This window comes from Styela clava, chromosome 14, assembly GCF_964204865.1.
Source record: "Styela clava chromosome 14, kaStyClav1.hap1.2, whole genome shotgun sequence".
NCBI lineage: Eukaryota > Metazoa > Chordata > Ascidiacea > Stolidobranchia > Styelidae > Styela > Styela clava.
Genome location: NC_135263.1, coordinates 2529516 through 2549261, shown reverse-complemented (window position 1 = coordinate 2549261; position 19746 = coordinate 2529516). Strand labels below are relative to the sequence as shown.

The 19746-nt window shown below is 34.8% G+C and overlaps 1 protein-coding gene across 1 annotated transcript; it reads left to right on the top strand.

The window, feature by feature from the left end:
* The first annotated feature begins 1144 nt into the window (after positions 1–1144).
* On the top strand, positions 1145–17609 carry LOC144432085 (uncharacterized). The gene is made up of 22 exons (XM_078120137.1): positions 1145–1449; positions 2113–2277; positions 2669–2857; positions 5227–5313; positions 5730–5879; positions 6046–6124; positions 6260–6328; positions 6944–7009; positions 8092–8178; positions 8651–8743; positions 9230–9328; positions 9822–9935; positions 10487–10585; positions 11023–11136; positions 12116–12253; positions 12867–13007; positions 13597–13707; positions 14333–14470; positions 14992–15075; positions 15626–15712; positions 16254–16374; positions 16608–17609. Exons 1-22 carry the CDS (start codon positions 1192–1194, stop codon positions 16654–16656), a joined length of 2538 nt encoding a protein of 845 aa, XP_077976263.1. The 5' UTR covers positions 1145–1191; the 3' UTR covers positions 16657–17609.
* The last annotated feature ends 2137 nt before the right edge of the window (positions 17610–19746 follow it).

The following is a 19746-nucleotide window of genomic DNA, read 5'->3' as shown; positions in this document are numbered from 1 at the left end:
TTAAAAATTGACTATCTAAACTTCTATAGAAGCTTTTTAATGACCTAATGTCTGTAATTATTGTTAATATCAAATATGGATATATGGACCCAACACCATTTGAATGGGCTACTCTGTAAACGGCCACGGGGCTGCCACAAAGACATATGGTCCCAATTGGAATGACCTCCTTTGTAGAGGTCTGTCGCACTTCTATCAGGTTTAAAATAGTGCTGATATGGGTCACTTTAAAGATCTTCTTCGTGAGGGGCTATTGGGCTTCTAACTAGACAACAAACAGGTTAGGAACAGCGATATTTTTGATCCCTAATCGCCATTTGAAAGATCTCATCTATAGAAGGCTGTCGACCTGTAATATAGACGGAAATGGAAATGGATAAATTGTTCCAACCCCGAAACATGTTAATCGAAATTTACAACAAACGTGACTACGATATGCTGAGAACTGACTTCATAACTAAATTGAAATCGTGAATGGACTTCATGGGCACCCTGTATAACCTCTCTACGTATTAGATGTTGATTGAAAAATCTTTGTTGGGTGATAGTCGTGAAGAACCATCTGTTGACTCGGTATTTGTTAGTATCGAACAGTGTATGTTAACATATGGGGCTTTTTAAAAGCGATAGCTTTTTTAAAATTAATATTGGGACACAAACCGATAGTTTTGATTGTTTCTTCGGCTTATTTTGCCAATGATGTCCATATTGATATTGTTTTTATTTTGAATAATTTTAATTCGTCTGTAGTTATACTCTTTTACGTTTATGTTTCAAAGTCATTCAAAAATCCCCAGGACAGGTCTTTAATTCGAATCTCTGGTTTGATGGGCTTTTTTTGCCCAGATTTTTCGCTGTCGATTTTTAAGGGTATCGCTGATTCGATAGATCTTCATATCCTGCTTTTTAAATTTATTATGCAAATTTTTCATCGCGATCGGACGGGAAGAAGGGATGGGAATGGTTTCACATTAAGAATCGGAAACGGGTATCTGGCAATCAGGCTGTCGATCACGCTCGAGTGATTTGAGGGTCTAGGAGCCGTTTCGAAGATAGGCTCCCGTTTTTACATACAACGTTATTTTTTGTGTGCCCGAATAAAATCCTTTATGTTCTTTGATCTCTTGATTTTTAGATTGTTAAACCGACTTAGTTATTTTGAGCACGGTTTTAACGCTGTGTGGAAATAAGATGTATGGTTGGAGAGAATACCAGGCTCCTGGGCCAGATAGAGAAAATATAGTTAGGTGGGCATTTCTGCCGCAAGTGACGAAAGAAACCTGCGGCACATCATTACATCTTGAAGGAAGGCAACCGGAATATTACAGGAGCCTGAGACGAGCCATCCATTCTTTTCTATTCGAGAAAATTATATTACGATTGTGCTTCGATGATCACATGGATACACTTGGCATTCTACAAGTAATACAAAGCAATAAACGACTGCATGTAAGAGAAAAATGTTTTCTTTGAATTATTTTTTCAAAAATCATATTTGGAAATATTTCAATAAAGGATTTTACAGTTCGTTGCCTACAGGTTTCAGTTCATATTTTTAAATGAAACATTGATCATTAGAACATTTTTCTCAACTTTGAGAGGTGGTAATACACTTGTTTTGGAGCAGTAAGTTTAATTTGCACTAAGTCAAAATAGGATGAATTCTATCCCAATTTTTAAATCCCCGAATTTTAATTTCGTTGCCTTATTCCAATAAATAAAAAACCCATTCAGCAACATTGAAAAACTATATTCAGAACGCAAGCATCATACAAAGGCATCTCTAAAAATACAGCACATGTTTACTTACCAATGACTGGATGGTTGTTCGGAGCGGTATATGTAGCCTCCAAACATATTCCTCTTATATCTCGGAGATTACTGGACTTCTCGCCAGAGTAGGGTGGTTCATGTAACCGCTGGTCGGTTACGGTTTCCTCCACCATCTAGTCCATGCATCTGAAACAAATACCTTGCTAAATAATCTCATACCAGGTACCGAGATAGTAATCGGGCGGGAGGCCGTGGTTGGAGTAAGCTGTTTTAGCGTCTTTCTTCTCTCCCGGGATATATATATATGTAAATCGCATTCTATCATATCTTTTCTCGCAGAAAATCCATCTCGACTTGCGAGGGAACAGATACAACGAAACCTGTATCGATATATTGGTAGACTTGGTGGCTCGAGGAATTGTGAATTCTCTTGTACTATTCTCTATTACTGAGGAAGAAAATGTTGAAAAATTGCTCATGGGAATTATGAGAAGCGAAAAAACAGTAAAAATTGTTTTATTTATAGCAAAAAGGAGTATTTTTAAAAGCAGTTTGACTTGAATTGCATAGATTCATAGAAAATAGAGCATACCAGTTGACAGGTTAATTTGAGCACACTAAATAATCACAGTAAATAAAGGCGCTTAATAGAAAAATGTAACATAAATAGGGGGGGGGGGGGGAACACGGTGGTTTTTGCGGTGAATCACACAAGAATTTTTGATATCATCGATAGTCGAATAAACGTGAAAAAGTAATTCATCTTGTTAGTAAAGCTTTTACACTTAATGAAAAAATCAGTTTGGTATTTAAATGAAGTTTTGATTTGATCTGATAACCATGGAGTTTATTATCATTATATTTAAGTATGGATGATACAATTTATATTTTTCAGGTGAAAACTTTAGATTTGGCTGGCTCAGTTTTGAACGATCACTCCCTTCAACACTTACAAGCTATCTTGAGTAGAGGAAACGTGTCGAAGTATTTAAATCTGAGTCACTGCAAAGGGATTTATGACTCCTCATTGACATCTAAAGACCGTGATGAACTTATAGAGGCCGAAAAGAGGAGCAGATCATATGTAAGTCAAGTTTTTATTATTGCACCTTTGAAATTTGAATAAATGGGTATGCAAAATAGAATTACCCCGTAAAGACAATTTTCTATTTCAAAATTTTTATGTAAATCAAGTTCTCGTTTACTTGGCTCTTTTCCTGGAAGCGCTGTCTTAAACTGCTTTAAGTATAGAAGGAACACATCATCATTATTTCATGTAACTCTCTGTCAGAGATGATGACACCTTTAGTTAAAATTCGCGACTTTATTCTAGCAAACTCAACACATCTCAAATTCCCGAAGTACTGTATTCACCGCCTTGAAATTCAACCCGAACAGTCGCCGCGAAAACGCCACTTAATAAAAGAGTCGACTTTTTCAACGAAAAATGATTTTTCTCTTGTGCAAAGTTCTCAATCCATGACCGATACGGGCATATTTAAAATGTCCTGCTTAGTTAATTTAATTGTTTTCAATTAAACCTGCGGTTGTGTCGACAAAACAAAGCCACTCTAAAACAGCACAGCAATCCGCGGATATAAAAATAAAAATGTGTGATAAACTACCCGGTTATATATATATTGTTTTAATACGAATTTTTTCTATTTTGCGAATTCGATAAATTTGAGATGTACTTGTAACACTGACTCCGTTCAATCGCAATGATGCTACTCCGATTATTTTTAAAGATAAAACTTTTCGAAAAATACGTAAATCTACTGTAAAATCTCATGGAGTAAAATTTATTTCAGTACAATAAAAATTGATCGATATACTTCAGATTAATTATCTTATACATCCGCATGCGGACCCCGAGCAATTTCAATGCGGCCCTCGAACGCTTAACAATATTTGTAATATTTTGTGAGTTTTTTATCTAAATGTAATACATTTTTCTAACCTTCTAAAGTGAAATCGATTATTCACACAGAAAACAAAAAATTGCTGAAAGTAGTTTTTAAAAATTAGAATTTTTTTGTTCGCAATTGGACCCAATTGGGCTACACCTCAAGCTAGCAAAAGATAACTTAAATAATCACTTCAAGGAATAATTAAAACGCAAAATACATGAAAAATGTGGCATTTTTTAAGAAAAATGGGAGGTGCAATATTGCTACATTTCTCAAAATTCTAAAGCACATTGTTTAATTTGTCACATTTTCATCAGTACAATGAAAGAATACAATGTAAGTATAATCATTATCAGAATAAGCTCAGCAGTTAATATGGCAATTTTAAAGATCAACTTTGAACAAATTTAGTTTATGTGTTTGTATATTATCATAATTATAAGGCTACCTAGTTACTGAAAATCAACATTAATCATAACTCAAGCGGTCCACGTAATGGTAGGAAATGTCTAGTTTGAAAAGTCAGTCATTTGTTTGTTTATTTACTTATACATGCGATGATAAACGTAATATTTTTGTATTACTAAAATGAATCCAACATTCTCAACGATCCAGAATAACCGATGATCATGTGACCTCTTTAATTAGAGTTGGCACTGTAAAATCATTTCAGCCTGATATTAGTAAGCTGGTGGCACAAAAGAGATACCAAACGTCAGGACATATGTAATAAAAAAAAACAGTTTATTCTGTAATATTTTAGGCTTATATATTTAGATTAAGTATTATTCTTTTCTTATCAAAACTTTGTTCAATAAGTTTTTGGATAATTGTACATAAACATTTATTGTAATTTTTTACAGTAAAGTGCAATAATATTGAAATGCAAAAGTTAATGTGTAAATGGCATTTGAAATTCGAGAAGGTACCAAAACTTCATTCGGTTGTTTAATTGCATCACAATATATGTCACAAATTATACCTATCAAAAATAGGGTTCAAGTATACATTTTCAAAATATATCAAAAACTATTTGCGGCCCTCTGCACAATACCCAAAATGCAATGCGGCCCTCGAAAACCCACGAGTTTGCCACACCTGATTTGGAGAGAATATATACCAATAAAAAGGCGTTTACGGCCTAAATAACACGCCGCGTTGGTGAAAACGATTGGCGATATTAGCAGAAGGCAATTAATTGCATGCGTTGTTGGCGACTTTCCCAGTTTTCAAAATATTTTAAAAATAATATTTCGACCCCCTAGTTCCGACCCCCTTCCGACCGCCTTCCCCCCTGGCTGCGCCACTGAACTGAAGGTAGTTTTTTTGAAGGAATTCTGAAACGATTTACTGTCAAATTAGTTATATATCTTGGTATGGAATTCTTGTAAAAAACACACAGCACTGTAAAAGCATACAATAGTCATTTGTCGCCATTTTGTTTCAGTGTAACTTAATGCGAAACATAAAGTTCTTAAATAAAACCTTTCTAAAATATGAAAGTATGGGTAAGTTTTGCCTAACATGCTTTGGATTTTTTTAGATCTCATGGAAAAGCAACCTACAAATTGACTGGTTTACCTGGGTTGGACACATTGACGTCGATCGTACTTATTCTAGAAGAATTGAGGTATTTAAAATATGCAGGACCTTTTTCGAACTTTTTGGACTATTGTTATGATCACTGTTCGTGAGGTTTTTGAGAAAATTTCAAACGCTGCTGCGACGCAGATCAATTGAGGCGCACTTGCGTTGACGGCATCTGCTTGTTATATATTTTCTCTGAGTTCCACACAGCATTTTTAAAATTCTTTCTCTATAATTATATTCAGAAATAAAAAAAAATAATACTGTGGGAATAACAGAAATCTTAACCCAAAAAATTACATTTTTACATTACATTTTTTTTACATATCACCGGATTCAAACTAAGCTCAGCAGCGAATGACTAAAGAACTAAAAACTACCTAAAGCGAATGACCTCATTCAGAGCGCAATAAAGTATCAATTTTAAAAGATAAATCATCAAAAAATAAACTTTTCCAGTACGTGCCTATCCCTGGAGTACAATATTTCGACGAAAAGCAGCAAGGGATTGTAGATATTGCAAGGTTTCTTATACGACAAAACATCAATCAGCCTTTCCAACGGTTTAAACGCAAAGCGTTTTCGGGTGGCCATTTTGAGGAAAATTTGGTGAGTTATTCATAAACTCTTGAATTGAGTTTCTACTGAAAATGATAATCCGGTTGGTAGGTGTTCTATATCATTCGCCTTGATGAAGGATAAATCAAATATTTATGCTCAATAATATGTGAAAAGCAATCATAACATATAAATGAATAATTTTTTACATTTTAAGGCAGTAGAAGCAAAGAAAACAAAACAGAATGACGCAATTGACAAATTGATAAAAGGATTCGAAAGCGCTTTTTTCGGAGGTTAGTGCATATATATATATATATCTAAATATATATAGTTTGATGATTTAGTGAAAACTAATATAAACAAACTGACTTTAAATCAGAATTTCATACAAATTCATTTTAAAACCGCCGCGAATTTTTTTTTTTCAGTGAAAAAGTGGAAACACGACAAACAAGCAAAAGAGAAAAAAAAGAAGGACGACAAAAAGAAACACCGGCGTGAGTGATTGATGATTTGTGAATTAAAAAATAACAGATTTGATTCGCATATTATCGGAGGAGACAGACGGTGTTTCCCATTCTTGTTGAAATGAATAATTTTCATACCCGAGACAAAATTTCGAGCCATCGGATTTGACTCCGACTCCGGTTTGCAAAATTTTTAATTCACTCCACTCCAGGCTAAATATATTTGACTCTGACTCCCAACTCCAACTTCGAATCGAATATCTATCAAAACATGACCAACTTTGAATTCTGCGCCATATTAACTTGAATGACACGCATTAACGTCGAATTTGACAAACGTAATACTTATTTATCAATTGTAAGATGAATAATAATCCGGGTGAATATAATTCCACTCCGGTGCTGGCTGTAGCTCATTCAAATTTGACTCTAAATCTCGACTGGAAATAATAATAAATGTTTGTTTGAAAACATTTAGCCATAACCCTTGATTGATAGTTTGAGCATAACTTGTCGAATTTTTTAGGTAAATTTGTAAAATTTGTGCTCAGGTCATGGCCACTTAATGGATCAGTTTACAGTGTTTTTGAGAAATGATTTTGTCAATTATTATTCATGTAATTAAAATTTGTAACATTGTTTCAGAGAAACAAACTTACCAGGAACCGAGCGTGAATGTTAGAGAGACGCCAATGCATGGAGCATATAAAGGTTTGATATTATAGCAATTATATTGTAGCAACGACCCCCAAGTTTAGTTCAACTTTCCAAGCTGAATTATTTCGGTATCCCTGGAGTAAATCACGTATACTTTCGTAAAAAAAAAGCCGATTAAATCTCTTTTTGGTACATACAAGTGCTTTGGCTGTGTTCCTAACACTAATCTACACGATTTGAAATTGATCGTTTATTTGTGTCTAATCGAAATTGAAAGTGAAGAGCGCTGGGTAAAATAAATGTGAAACATTTGTTAAGATTTAGACATTTTTACCCCTGTGGTTCAGTTCCATTAATCCCGACATGTTTTTGGCGAACACATCTTCCTTTTCCATTTATACTGCGGTAAATGGGCAATCAATAAATTAAAATTATGAAAGGCCGATTATAAGGTATTTATTATACCAATCAACTTAATCTTCCCTTTCAAAAAAGGAACTCATCACAATTCTGCGTGTACCACAGTCATTCATTACCGGCCAATAGTGACATCTAGCGGTGATTTACAAATCACTTTATTTTAATCAGTATCAGTAGTTTATCTTTAATAAAGATATGCATTTTAGTGTGAAGAAAAACGCGATAAACCAGTAATGCTTAATATACCAACCAACTTACTCTTTCCTTTTTCTAAAAAAGTGAACTAATGACAACAATCTATACTGGTCGCCAGTGACAACTAGCGATAATTTAACTACAAGTCACATGTACGATATAGAACAACTCTCTCTCTGGATTCCCTTTTGAAAACGTCTAGCAAACACTGTCAGAACAGCATTGCAACAAAATAATATAAAAAGAAAATCCCTAATTCTGTAAAAGCATGGCAAGTTATTGCCTTGCAGGGCTAATTTGATGTTGTTGTTGTTCTCGCACAAAATCATTTACTGATGTTATGGTAACTTTGTATTCTGCAAGGTAGTCGCTGACAAGTAGACAAGATCATTTCGCGATTACCCTCTTCATTTTGGAGGCATGGACATGTACATATTTTCAATTTTTCTCTTATTTTCTCTGTTTGACTGAATGTTAATAAATAACGATTTGATTAATTGGTTCTTCTTTCTCTCTTCTAGGCGCCAATACTGCATCCTGCAGATCGTCTGTTCCGAGTAACACGAGCTTTGAAATTTCACCGAAGATGCAATTCACCAACTATGGAGGTAGGCTACTAACTAATAACGTTACCAAATTTTTTTGCTTTGGCAGTCGCATATTGTGCAACATAATTTAAATAACTTGTTGAGAAGTCATATTCTGTATCGGAGTTTGGTGTTTTTTTCTTTTTTTTTTGTTAGGGCCAATGTTCTATTACAAAATGTTTCTGACACGGGAAACTGATAGAAATCGGAATTAGATACTTTTCTATTTCACCAAAGCTTGATCCTATATTATTTTTTTATCAGACGTTTTAGCTTCTTTCCTTCGAAGAAGACCCTGAACTCGCATGCACTACCACTTATAAAGTGTCATATTATTTTAGGTAGGCCGACATCGTTTCAGTTGAAGTGTGCACAATTAGTAAGCACATTAGAAAAACTTCTGTAAAAAGTTTTCTATGATGTAAATTACCATGAATAATATGATATCTTAGAAATGATAAATTTAATCAGATTTTGTTCTGTTTTATTTCAGGAAGTCCTACATCCACCGGTAGCATCATCACACCTTCTTTTTTTCACTTCGGAACACCTGATGCTTCAAATAGTCCACGTGGGAACTTATTGTGTGCGATAGGTTTTCATAATTGATGTTGATTTAAATCAAAAATATATACTAGTCCTCAAACAACTGCAGACACCGGAACATGGTATGTGTACCAGGTTGTCCGGTTGCTCCGGTGTCGGCCATCTTGGTTCACATACTTCGGGAGTACCCCATTTTTAACCTAAATGGCTATTAAGTATTTATTTCACTTTTTGTTTGCGTCAAAATATATCATGTTTTTAAAAAGACATTACTACCCCATACGTCCAAGTATTTATCTGCACAAGTTCTGTTTTGGAGCTAAACATCAACCTAGATGGCTAATATGTTTATATTTCTCATTTTTATAACTCGTAAATATCGTTTTTTACAAAAATAAAAACTCCATACTCTTTCATACAAGTATTTAGCTGTACAAGTTCTTATTGGGGCTGAAACCAAATTGAAATATTACACCTAATTTAGGTGTTATATGGATTAATGTTATACATTTCCCTCCATTTCTAGCAAACATGCATACTTCATATGATGCTTCATATGTGAATATGGATCATGGACGGCAGGAAGATCTGGATCCGCGTTTGAATCCAGATTTACAACAACCAGGTAAAAATTTGTTGTATTTTATTATTTCATTGATGTATTTACTTACAATTTCAACAACGATCATGCAACTGAAAATATTAACTTACTTCTTTGGGCCGGAAATTATACCTAACCTTTATAACAGCGCAAACGCAACCATATCCCGGAAATACTGTCGGGGCAACCCAATAGCAATTACTATCTTATGCCATATCTAAAAGTTAAAAAAAACAACTCCAAATATCATGGAACATCAATGCCAATCTGTTACTTACTTTAAATATATCTTTGCCAGCCAAAAAATAGTTGCTACTCTTATGAAGATTGTTACGCTTAGAGTTCCTTTATTTTGTTTCACAAATCGTTTAGTACTATACCAGTTTGGGTCTAAAATTTCACCTTCGACAAGCTAGATGTTGAAATTTGAAAATGTCAAGTAATTGAAATGATACGTAATATATTTGACTCTCATCTAAAAATGTTTATGTTAAATGTCGATAACTTTTAATGTTAGGTCGCTCGGGAGGATTCTACGAATCTTTTGTGAATATTGAAGGACGCCGTGTTGCCAGGACGCCTTCCAGCACTAGTATACATCCTGCTCAGTCAAATGCAACGCCATCACTCGGTAAGTTGAGTGGTTTGCAGTTCTATTAAATAATCCAAAACAAAAACTGAGATGCAGTGGTGCTCCGATCAACAAAAAAAAAACACAAAATTGTATTACAACACTTTATCTCAATTTTATCTTAAAATCATTTTGAGTTGTGGCCTGGGTAGTTCAATAGTCCAGTCCAAACCAAACTAATTACCCACGAAGTAAAATAGTGTCATCTAGGGATGATATAAATACAAATCACTTTGTTTTAATATACGAACCGACTTACTCTGCCCCTTTCCTAAAAAAGAAAACTAATGACAACAATCCATACTGGTCGCCAGTGACAAATACCGATAATATAAATACAAATCACTTGTACGATATAGAACAACTCTCTTTATGTATTCCCTTTTGAAAACTTCTAGCAAATATCGTTTTTTACAAAAATAAAAACTCCATATTCTTTCATACAAGTATTTAGCTGTACAAGTTCTTATTGGGGCCAAAACCAAATTGAAATATTACACCTAATTTAGGTGTTATATGGATTAATGTTATACATTTACCTCCATTTCTAGAAAACATGCATACTTCATATGATGCTTCGTATGTGAATATGGATCATGGACGGCAGGAAGATCTGGATCCGCGTTTGAATCCAGATTTACAACAACCAGGTAAAAATTTGTTGTATATATTATTTCATTGATGTATTTACTTACAATTTCAACAACGATCATGCAACTGAAAATATTGACATACTTCTTTGGGCCGGAAATTATACCCAACCTTTATAACAGCGCAAACGCAACCATATCCCGGAAATACTGTCGGGGCAACCCAATAGCAATTACTATCTTATGCCATATCTAAAAGTTAAAAAAAAAACTGCCAGCCAAAAAAAAGTTGCTACTCTTATGAAGATTGTTCCGTTTAGAGTTCCTTTATTTTGTTTCACAAATCGTTTAGTACTATACCAGTTTGGGTTTAAAATTTCACCTTCGACAAGCTAGATGTGGAAATTTGAAAATGTCAAGTAATTGAAATGATACGTAATATATTTGACCCTCATCTAAAAATGTTTATGTTAAATGTCGATAACTTTTAATATTAGGTCGCTCGGGAGGATTCTACGAATCTTTTGTGAATATTGAAGGACGCCGTGTTGCTAGGACGCCTTCCAGCACTAGTATACATCCTGCTCAGTCAAATGCAACGCCATCACTCGGTAAGTTGAGTGACTTGCAATTCTATTAAATAATCCAAAACAAAAACTGAGATGGAGTGGTGCCCCGATCAACAAAAAAAACACAAAATTGTATCAAAACACTTTATCTCAATTTTATCTTAAAATCATTTTGAGTTGCGGCCTGGGTAGTTCAATAGTCCAGTCTAAACCAAACTAATTACCGACGATGTAAAAATTAGTGCAGACGACTTTAAATCAATGAGAAAGCGATATATTCATATTCAAAAGCTCCAATCGTTCAGGGGCAGCTTGTTTGAATCCATTGTTCGTAAAACTCGAACAAAAAATTATCCAAATTTTTTATAAAAATTGTCCAAATTGTTAATGAAAAAAAAATGTAGGCAAGGTTTTTGGACCACGGGCCAAAAAATTTTCCCACCTAGACTGGCGGGCCTATGTAAGTGTGGCGTAAAAAGCTACATTTTATGAACCATATTTACAGTGTCACATAAACAAAAGTGGAAAACAATAAGCATCATGACAAAACAAAAAATATCCGCAATCTCAACAAATTGCTCGAGCTATCTTTTAGCTTAAACACCAAAATTTGGTTTTAGCTTGGTTGTGTCAGGCGGGCCAGAAATACCCAACGGGCCGGATTTGTCCCGTGCGCCGTAGTTTGCCCATGCCAGCTCCTGTACTGAAGGTTGCACATTCCTGAATTATAGATTACCAACTACTCGTAACATCCGCCAAGAGTCCTTCAATTATATATATATACATATCTAATGATATTTCTACTCTTCGTTTCTATACTGAATAGTAGCATGTACTACGAAATAAACTCCATATTACGAAACTCAGCATTAATTTTGCTAAAAAAACACAGTAAGACAAGCATATTGTACAAATATCAGATGTTATAGAATTTTCAACTATACGTTTACCAGATTTGTATGCTGTTGAAATGTTAAGACAATTTTTCACTTCTTTTTTACTTTATAAAATATTTTAACAGGGCAAACACAAATGGAAACCAAGCCATCTTTTCAACACGGCCATCAATCACAATATCAGCCATTTGATGCGAGTGGAAACACATATTTTTCTCCAGCTTTGAATATCGACCCAGCGCCTATACATTTAGATACAACACGTAAATATCTATTTATAGGGTTTTAGGTAGTGAATATAGAAATCTACAAATAAATAGCATATTTCCTATTTTATTCAAGTTCGTCTTGAAAGGTAGTCACAAAATTAAACTATAAAAGAAATAGAAACCAGCAAGAAGTAACGTGTAAATTTCATTTGTTGCTAAATACCAATCACTGACCCACTGGGAAATGTGGAGTTCAATGAAATATTTAAAACGAACATTTCTCATAATTCATGTTTATTTTGGAAATTTGTATCCAATAATTTTCTCTGGCATTAGCTATATATTTATCAATTGCAAAAAATTAACGAAAACGAATAAGTTTTAACAATACTTTTCTGTTAATTGCAGGTTTTAGTTATTCCGTGCCTTTAGATTTGAACATTGCCGTTACCTCACCCAGTATGCTATAAATAGGATGAACTAAATGCTGACTTGAACGTAATAGTTTTCTGCATGTCGAGGTCTTTTATTCTGAAACATTGTTGAATGTGAAAGCGTGTAATTTCTCATTGGAATGCATCTTATTCCTTCAAGGTTTTTACTAACATAATAAACAAGTTCATCGAAGGCTGAGACATATTAAAATTTGAAAATAAAACATTTACAGATCAAAGGAACGATGAGACAAAGCCTTATGTTCATGGCCGTTCACTTTTGCAAACTCCAGGACCAGAGCATGCAAATATTCCTCAGCAACGACAACAGATACGACATAATCCAACTGGCAAACAACTTTACACACCAGCATGTAAGCATTCAACCATTATAACCGTATTCAAGAACATAAGCCGGTTTGAATGAAAGAGGTTATCAGGAAAAAATGGAGTGAAATTCAATATTTTTTCAACCTAAACTAAATATTCATCACAATAACAACACAACATAGTAACCTAAAATTTTCGGTATATCCAATGAAGAATTGATTTTCAAGCATTACTAACCCAGATTACTTACTCTTCCAAATTTATGAATGTTGTTAGCTAATTTTTCCCAGCCTTTCATGACTTGTGACCCCTTTCTGAAAGATTTTAACACTTATGGGCTCTGTTTGTCATCACAGTAATATTTTCTGTGTTATTTTCATTGGTATATTCCAAATTTAATCAGGTTCAAACAATTCATGCTTGACAAAATGAGAACACGCTATGATATAACCTTGCCAATCAACAAAACTGGGAAAAACGGGGAATTTTTTTTTGTAAAGAAAAAAGTAAAATCGGTTTTGCGCTTAGCATTGTTGCCCCTACAACTGTTCTGTGGTCCACTCGGGGGGCCACGGGCTCCCAGTTGGAAACCGCTATAATATTGGAAGAAAAATTGATAAAATATATTTTCAGGTACATCACATCATCAGACTCCACAATCCCCGCCCTCCTATTCACCTCTGGTACCTTCATATCCGACTGCATCAAATCATCCCTTGAAGAATGACCCCCGGAACATTTCACGTACATTGACGCAAAATCTTTTAATAATCTACTTTTCTAAATTACGATCTATATTAGAAATGGTATTTCCTTATTTCAGCTATTAGAACATTGTGAAAAGTATTAGGAATACGCGTGCAATCGCATTTCTGATTAATTTGTGTGGGATCGCATGTTCGAATCCAGTGGAGGATTAATATTATGTGGAGGATTGCTGGACTCCTCGCCGTCGTAAAGTGGTTCACGTAACCGCTGGTCAGTTACGCCTTCCTACATAATCAAGTCCATGCATCAAAACAGATAGAACCCATATTCGACATGAACAGGTACCCGGACAAAATGCCGTGGTTGATCACATGATTATGTCGTTTTGAAGGGATTTCCTCTCCTCCGGGATAATATGGAAATACTATCCTATTATGCAAACAGGCGGAAAACCGGTTGTGATATATTTTGGTTTTAGACCCTTGACACTGTAATTCATTATGTGAAAAATAATCTATTAGTTCTCTATTTACCTTTTGAAAGCAGTCTTCTATCACACTATAATTAGGACACATGATATCAATATTTGCTCTGTAACTTCGATTGATATTGCAGAAACTAATACTATTCTATTACCATTTTTGAACCCCTTTTTTTGAAGACCAAGCAAGCGGCGTTTATAACCCGACTACGCAAGACCGTGTACCGGTACAAACATCACAACTCCATTCTGCAATCACGGCTGAACGGGAGCAACAAATGCGAAGAAATCCGACAAGCCAAACTCATACAATCACATGTAAGTGATGCTTTTTGTATTACTATTGATAGCAATTGGTATGTCCACATGTCCAGCTCATCGCTTTTTCATAGCATCATTGGCACATTTAATGAGTATTAGTCTGGAAAGAGCTATCGGACAACGGAAAATCTTCATGGAGTGCAATTTTTATGATAACCAGCAAAATTGACAATGGGAAAATGAAGTGAAAATGTTCTGGGAACTTTTAATGAGAACTCATACTAGTCCAGTACTTTAAAAAACGATTTTTTGACCTAACAACTGCAAAAACAACATAGCAAAACAATCCATTTAATCCATTTCGAGTCTGTGTCGAATATGTTTGCCCTTCCCTTTTGAATCTGCAAATATTGCAACTTCATCTGAAATTTTAGACAAAGCTAAGCTTTCATGGGGCTTCAAAAATATCAAATAGTTTACTATGAAATACAAAGTGTACTTCATTTTAAAAATCAGACTATTATAGTAATTTCACAAAAACACGCACACGAAAATAATATCAAAATAACTTGTTTCAGCCTCTTCACTTCAGCAGACTTCATATCCACCTGTCGAATCCGCCTATCAAACTGCAATGGAGCGGTCTCTCCAAAACATGACTGGTACGTATAACAAATGCAAATAAGGATTTTCATACTTATCTAGAGAGAAAAGTTCATTAGGCGATTTAATCATATGGCACACGCATTATCGACCGATTACTACTAGTTCGTATCGTGTAAAGAAAATTTAATTGATGGCGGTCGATAAGACTGTTCAATCCGAAGGCGAACAATGCACTCTTGTCCGATTACTAGCCCAGGTCGTCAATGAAAATTTACTAGTTAATCTTTCTATGGCTTGAAATGCAATGATGATTAAAGTCGCAATTAACAAGTAAGTATTTCAGTTACCAAGGGCGACGATTGGAAAAATGGTCTCTCGCAAAATTGCTAGCGCACAGCGCAATGCGATACTTGCACGGCCTATTGCAGTATGGTAGCCACTATTTTATTTTAACACTGAAAGAACATATCTCGTGATACAACTCTTGTATCACCATGGTATACTATGGACCTTGTATCTGAGATTCTTCTCAAATAGTCATAAGAAAACTTGTTGAATGAAAAGAAAGATTGTAGTATTTATATTGTATTCTATATATTTATTTAGGCGACGATCGCAACTTCGAGGGAGCTGTCGGTGGGCAACAAACAACAATAAATATCAACATAAATAGCGGAACGATGAATCATGGAGGTGTAAAGCATTTATATGTGTTTATTCACAAAATGTTTATTGGTCAGATAGCTTGAAGAAAAACAATTTTAATTTTCCGTCCCAAAAACAAGAAATTCCCAACATACGTAGAATATTCTCTTATCTCCACCGCAAATGAAATTGACCTCTTTTGCCAAGTATTCATATCAATCCAATGTATAATTTATTTTCTAAGGTTAATATATTGCTTCTTTTCGTTTTTTCTTAAAAATGCAAACTAGAACTCATAACTCAAAAGTTACACTACCGATACCGTCGTCAAGGAAGAACGCCATTCAAATTTATGTCCAATAAACGGCGCAATTTTTCAAAATATACAACTTCGCCTAGCGTGATTAGTAAATTTGAAACGGAAGGTTGTAAACGTGCTTTTATATGTTTATACTATCATAAGAAAATGGACATGCTTAGGTAAAGAAGAAAAACATTTCTCATTCCAAAGCGCAGCAACAAATTAGATGCTTAGAGCAAAACAACCCATTGCGTGACAATGAGAAAAAAAAAGATTTTTTACCAACAGGTTACGGACAAAAGTCCATAGGAAACGGTGGAACAGCAGCGGGTACCAGGAGACTGGCATATGACCCAGGAAGGTTTCAAGCGCACGGACGTTCATATGGGCCTACACAGAGGCAAAATCGGTAAATTCCAATATTGTAAAAATTATAATGGTTTATGCAAGTTTGTATGCAAAACATGAATGAGCACGGTAACTCATATCAATTCTTCAAATCAATATATGTCACTTTAGTCGATACCCAATATTTTTTAATCAAAAATTTTCGCCATCATAAAAGTGTTCGGCTAATTTTTGTTCAGACATGTAATCATTTTCTCAAATATTAAGTTACCGTTTTCGACGCTTGTTTTACAGGCCACCGGAGGGCGACATGAAAAATACGGTTTATGAAAGTTCTGTATAAGAAGAGAGCCTTCTGTGATATCGGCAAACGATAAAAACAAAAGAAAAACTAAATTGGTTTCACAAACTTAAGGCGCACTTGCTAAAACTTAGATTCAACAAACGATAGTTGGTCAAACGTTTTGTATGAACCGATTGGCAACCATTGGAAATAAACGTTTTTCAGAAGTCATGTCTTTAATTCAGTGGTATAAAAAATAGGAAGGGATTCTCTTTAAATATAACTTACTCACTGATTTTTAGTTCTCGGTCATTCGACTCATTTTTGTCAGTGCTAGCAGTGGATCACATGCTATATTTTATTGTTATTGACTGAGGATTTTCTAATACCAGTGTTTTCACACCTGATTATACATCAGTATCATCAAGTATACATCATCTGGCACTTTACAGTGCAACTACGTGACTAGGCCAACTTCAAAATTCCCTAACTTGGGTACCCGGTATCTTTCAAAGCAGCAGTCACGCTTCAAGTATTCCAGATCAAATCGGGGATTCCCCGTTCACTCGTTGGTCTTGAGACTGTCGCGAAAACAAATTTTTTATCACAATTTCTAATAACTATATCTGTCTAGTGAAACTGTATATATATATATTTTTTTGTAACTGATTTTTTTTTATTTTTTTTTAATGGCTGATAAGCAATCTTGACTATGTATATACATGTAAGAGGTCCTCTGTACTGGTATAGGTAACTGTACAAGCGTATCCGATATCATTGCCGTTTACAGATATTGTTAAAAGACAGTAGATTCCAAATTCTAAAAATTGAATTTTTTAAATCACATACTTGTCGCTGCTCGATAAACAGATTTGGTTCCCCGCGACTACCCTTCCACAGTAAAAATAATTCATTATCATTATCTCGTAATTTGTGTTGATTGTTGTTGATTTTACTGGTTGAAAAAAATAAACTTGACTTGACCCAGCATTATTTTGATGTGTTTGATTTGATCGATGCGTGTCTTAATCGCCAAATGTCGCTATTGTGCTATCTAAATCTGAACGAATCATAATGGTTGTAATGTAGTCCATTTTATTTCGAATCTATTTTATTCTTCCATGATTCGTGTACTTTATCTTATCTTATAAGTTTCTTAACTTACTATGTTTGCTGCTTCAATACAGCATGTGTCGCTGACTGGATGATTGCGACCACGCGTCAAATGCTGTGATTCAATATTTCATGTTTTTTAGTTTACTTTGTTTTTCTATCTTCTCAAATTTGATAAAAAAACTATCTCATTTTTTTATTCAGTGATTTTAAACTTCTCACCAAAATAAGTCTTTAAACAAGTGGTCACGATATTACAGGTGATATGAGTGGTATTCAGTGAATTGAATTGCATGAGTTGCAGGGCGATATTTGCTTTTAGGAGAAATTAATTTGTAATTTCCGTAGTATGTGAACCACGATAGCGGACACCGGAACGAAGTATGTGTACAGGGTTAGGTTGCAGATACAAATACTGTGGGAGTCACATTGCTAGTCCCCAAACTCGTAATAGAACTAAAATAGAGAAATTAGAATAAAATTATGACTTAACCCTAACCTGGTACACACACATTACGTTCCGGTGTCCGCCATCTTGGTTTACTTACTACGGGAGCGCCATCAATTCTGCATAATAGGTATAGAAAATTGTAGAAAAGAACCGATATTTGGATACGGAATTGTATTCGAGATAAATCTACAAATTTTCAAAACTCCGATCCAACATCGATTTCATAGCATTTTCCTGAGTCCGTATAAAATATTGATTATACTCAATTATGCACTACACCTCCATGAAGCTCAGTACGAAATATCTATTCGAAATTATATTTGTGTCGTATGCGCTCTAATTAGAAATATTTCTCCATTTCGTCTCTTGATTACCTTAATATTATATCATAAAAACATAACTATTTCGTTAGAACCACTTTAAGAGGCACGTTGTTGTTTTTAGATTTATACTGAATCGATGGAATATGTTAATTAAGGCCTAGTGTTTTTATTCACACTGGGCTATTGAACCCTGATTGCAGGAAATCCCGCTTTTTATTTATCCTACTGGGTGCCATCTTTCACCCGCATGTGTCATCTCTTCGTATTGGTGCAGTTGCGCGCCGTCTCGAGGCTGTTTAGGCAGAGCGTTTGTATAGATACGGTTGAAGATCTATCTGGAAAAATGCCAATTTGGCATCGTCGAAATCAGTAATCCATGCTGCGACGTTGCCGTTCCCCAATGGTAGCGTTTGTTGAACACGTCACTGTACATAACGATCGTTTCAATATTATGTTGTTGTTGTTGTTGTTTTTGTTGTTGTCAGTATTATTCTTCTCTTTCGTCATGATGAAATCTCTTTTCTTTTCGGATCATGGACCAATTGCTGTGAAATTTTCAGTGTTTTTTTGCCACAAGGCTATTAATTTTACTTATTTCAAAAATTTCTGTGGACTTCAAGAGATTCGATTTTGATGTATCAGAATAAAAAATAGCGACACCTTGTGACGTGTCCATATATTTGTGCACAACTCTCTTGTTTACATTGTGTTCTTTGTCACAATTACTATTAATCAGTGCGTCAGTAAATGATCGCCGCCGTGTTTCGTCAAATTCAGAAACCTCAAAATCGACACGCGTGCTTATTATGTTCTGCGTGCTTATTCTGGTTAATGTGGCCATTCAAATGAAAGGTTACTCATATTTCTTTGTTTAAACCAGAAAACAGTCAAGAACATTATAATATTCCAGTGCTTCGCCTTGGCATTCAGTAAGATATATACCCCGCAACAAGCATGAGCCGCTGATATCTTTTCCATGTGATTCATAGCATGGTTTCGAGCCTGGTGCCAAGTTACCGAAGACTTTGTCATTGTAATGTAAATTTATTTTGTTTGAGGCGTCGATCAGCTGCAGAGGGAACAGATAAACAGATGAAAAAAGAGAAGCTTGATCAAAGTTGTGGTTCTACTTTACAGTTCAGTAATAAAAATAACTGTCACAAATCTGGATATCTCTTGATAACGAATACCCGCCGCTGAATCATCGAGCAATCAAACGTTTGTGCTTATTTTCAACCAGTTACTTTTGCAAAAAAACAATTA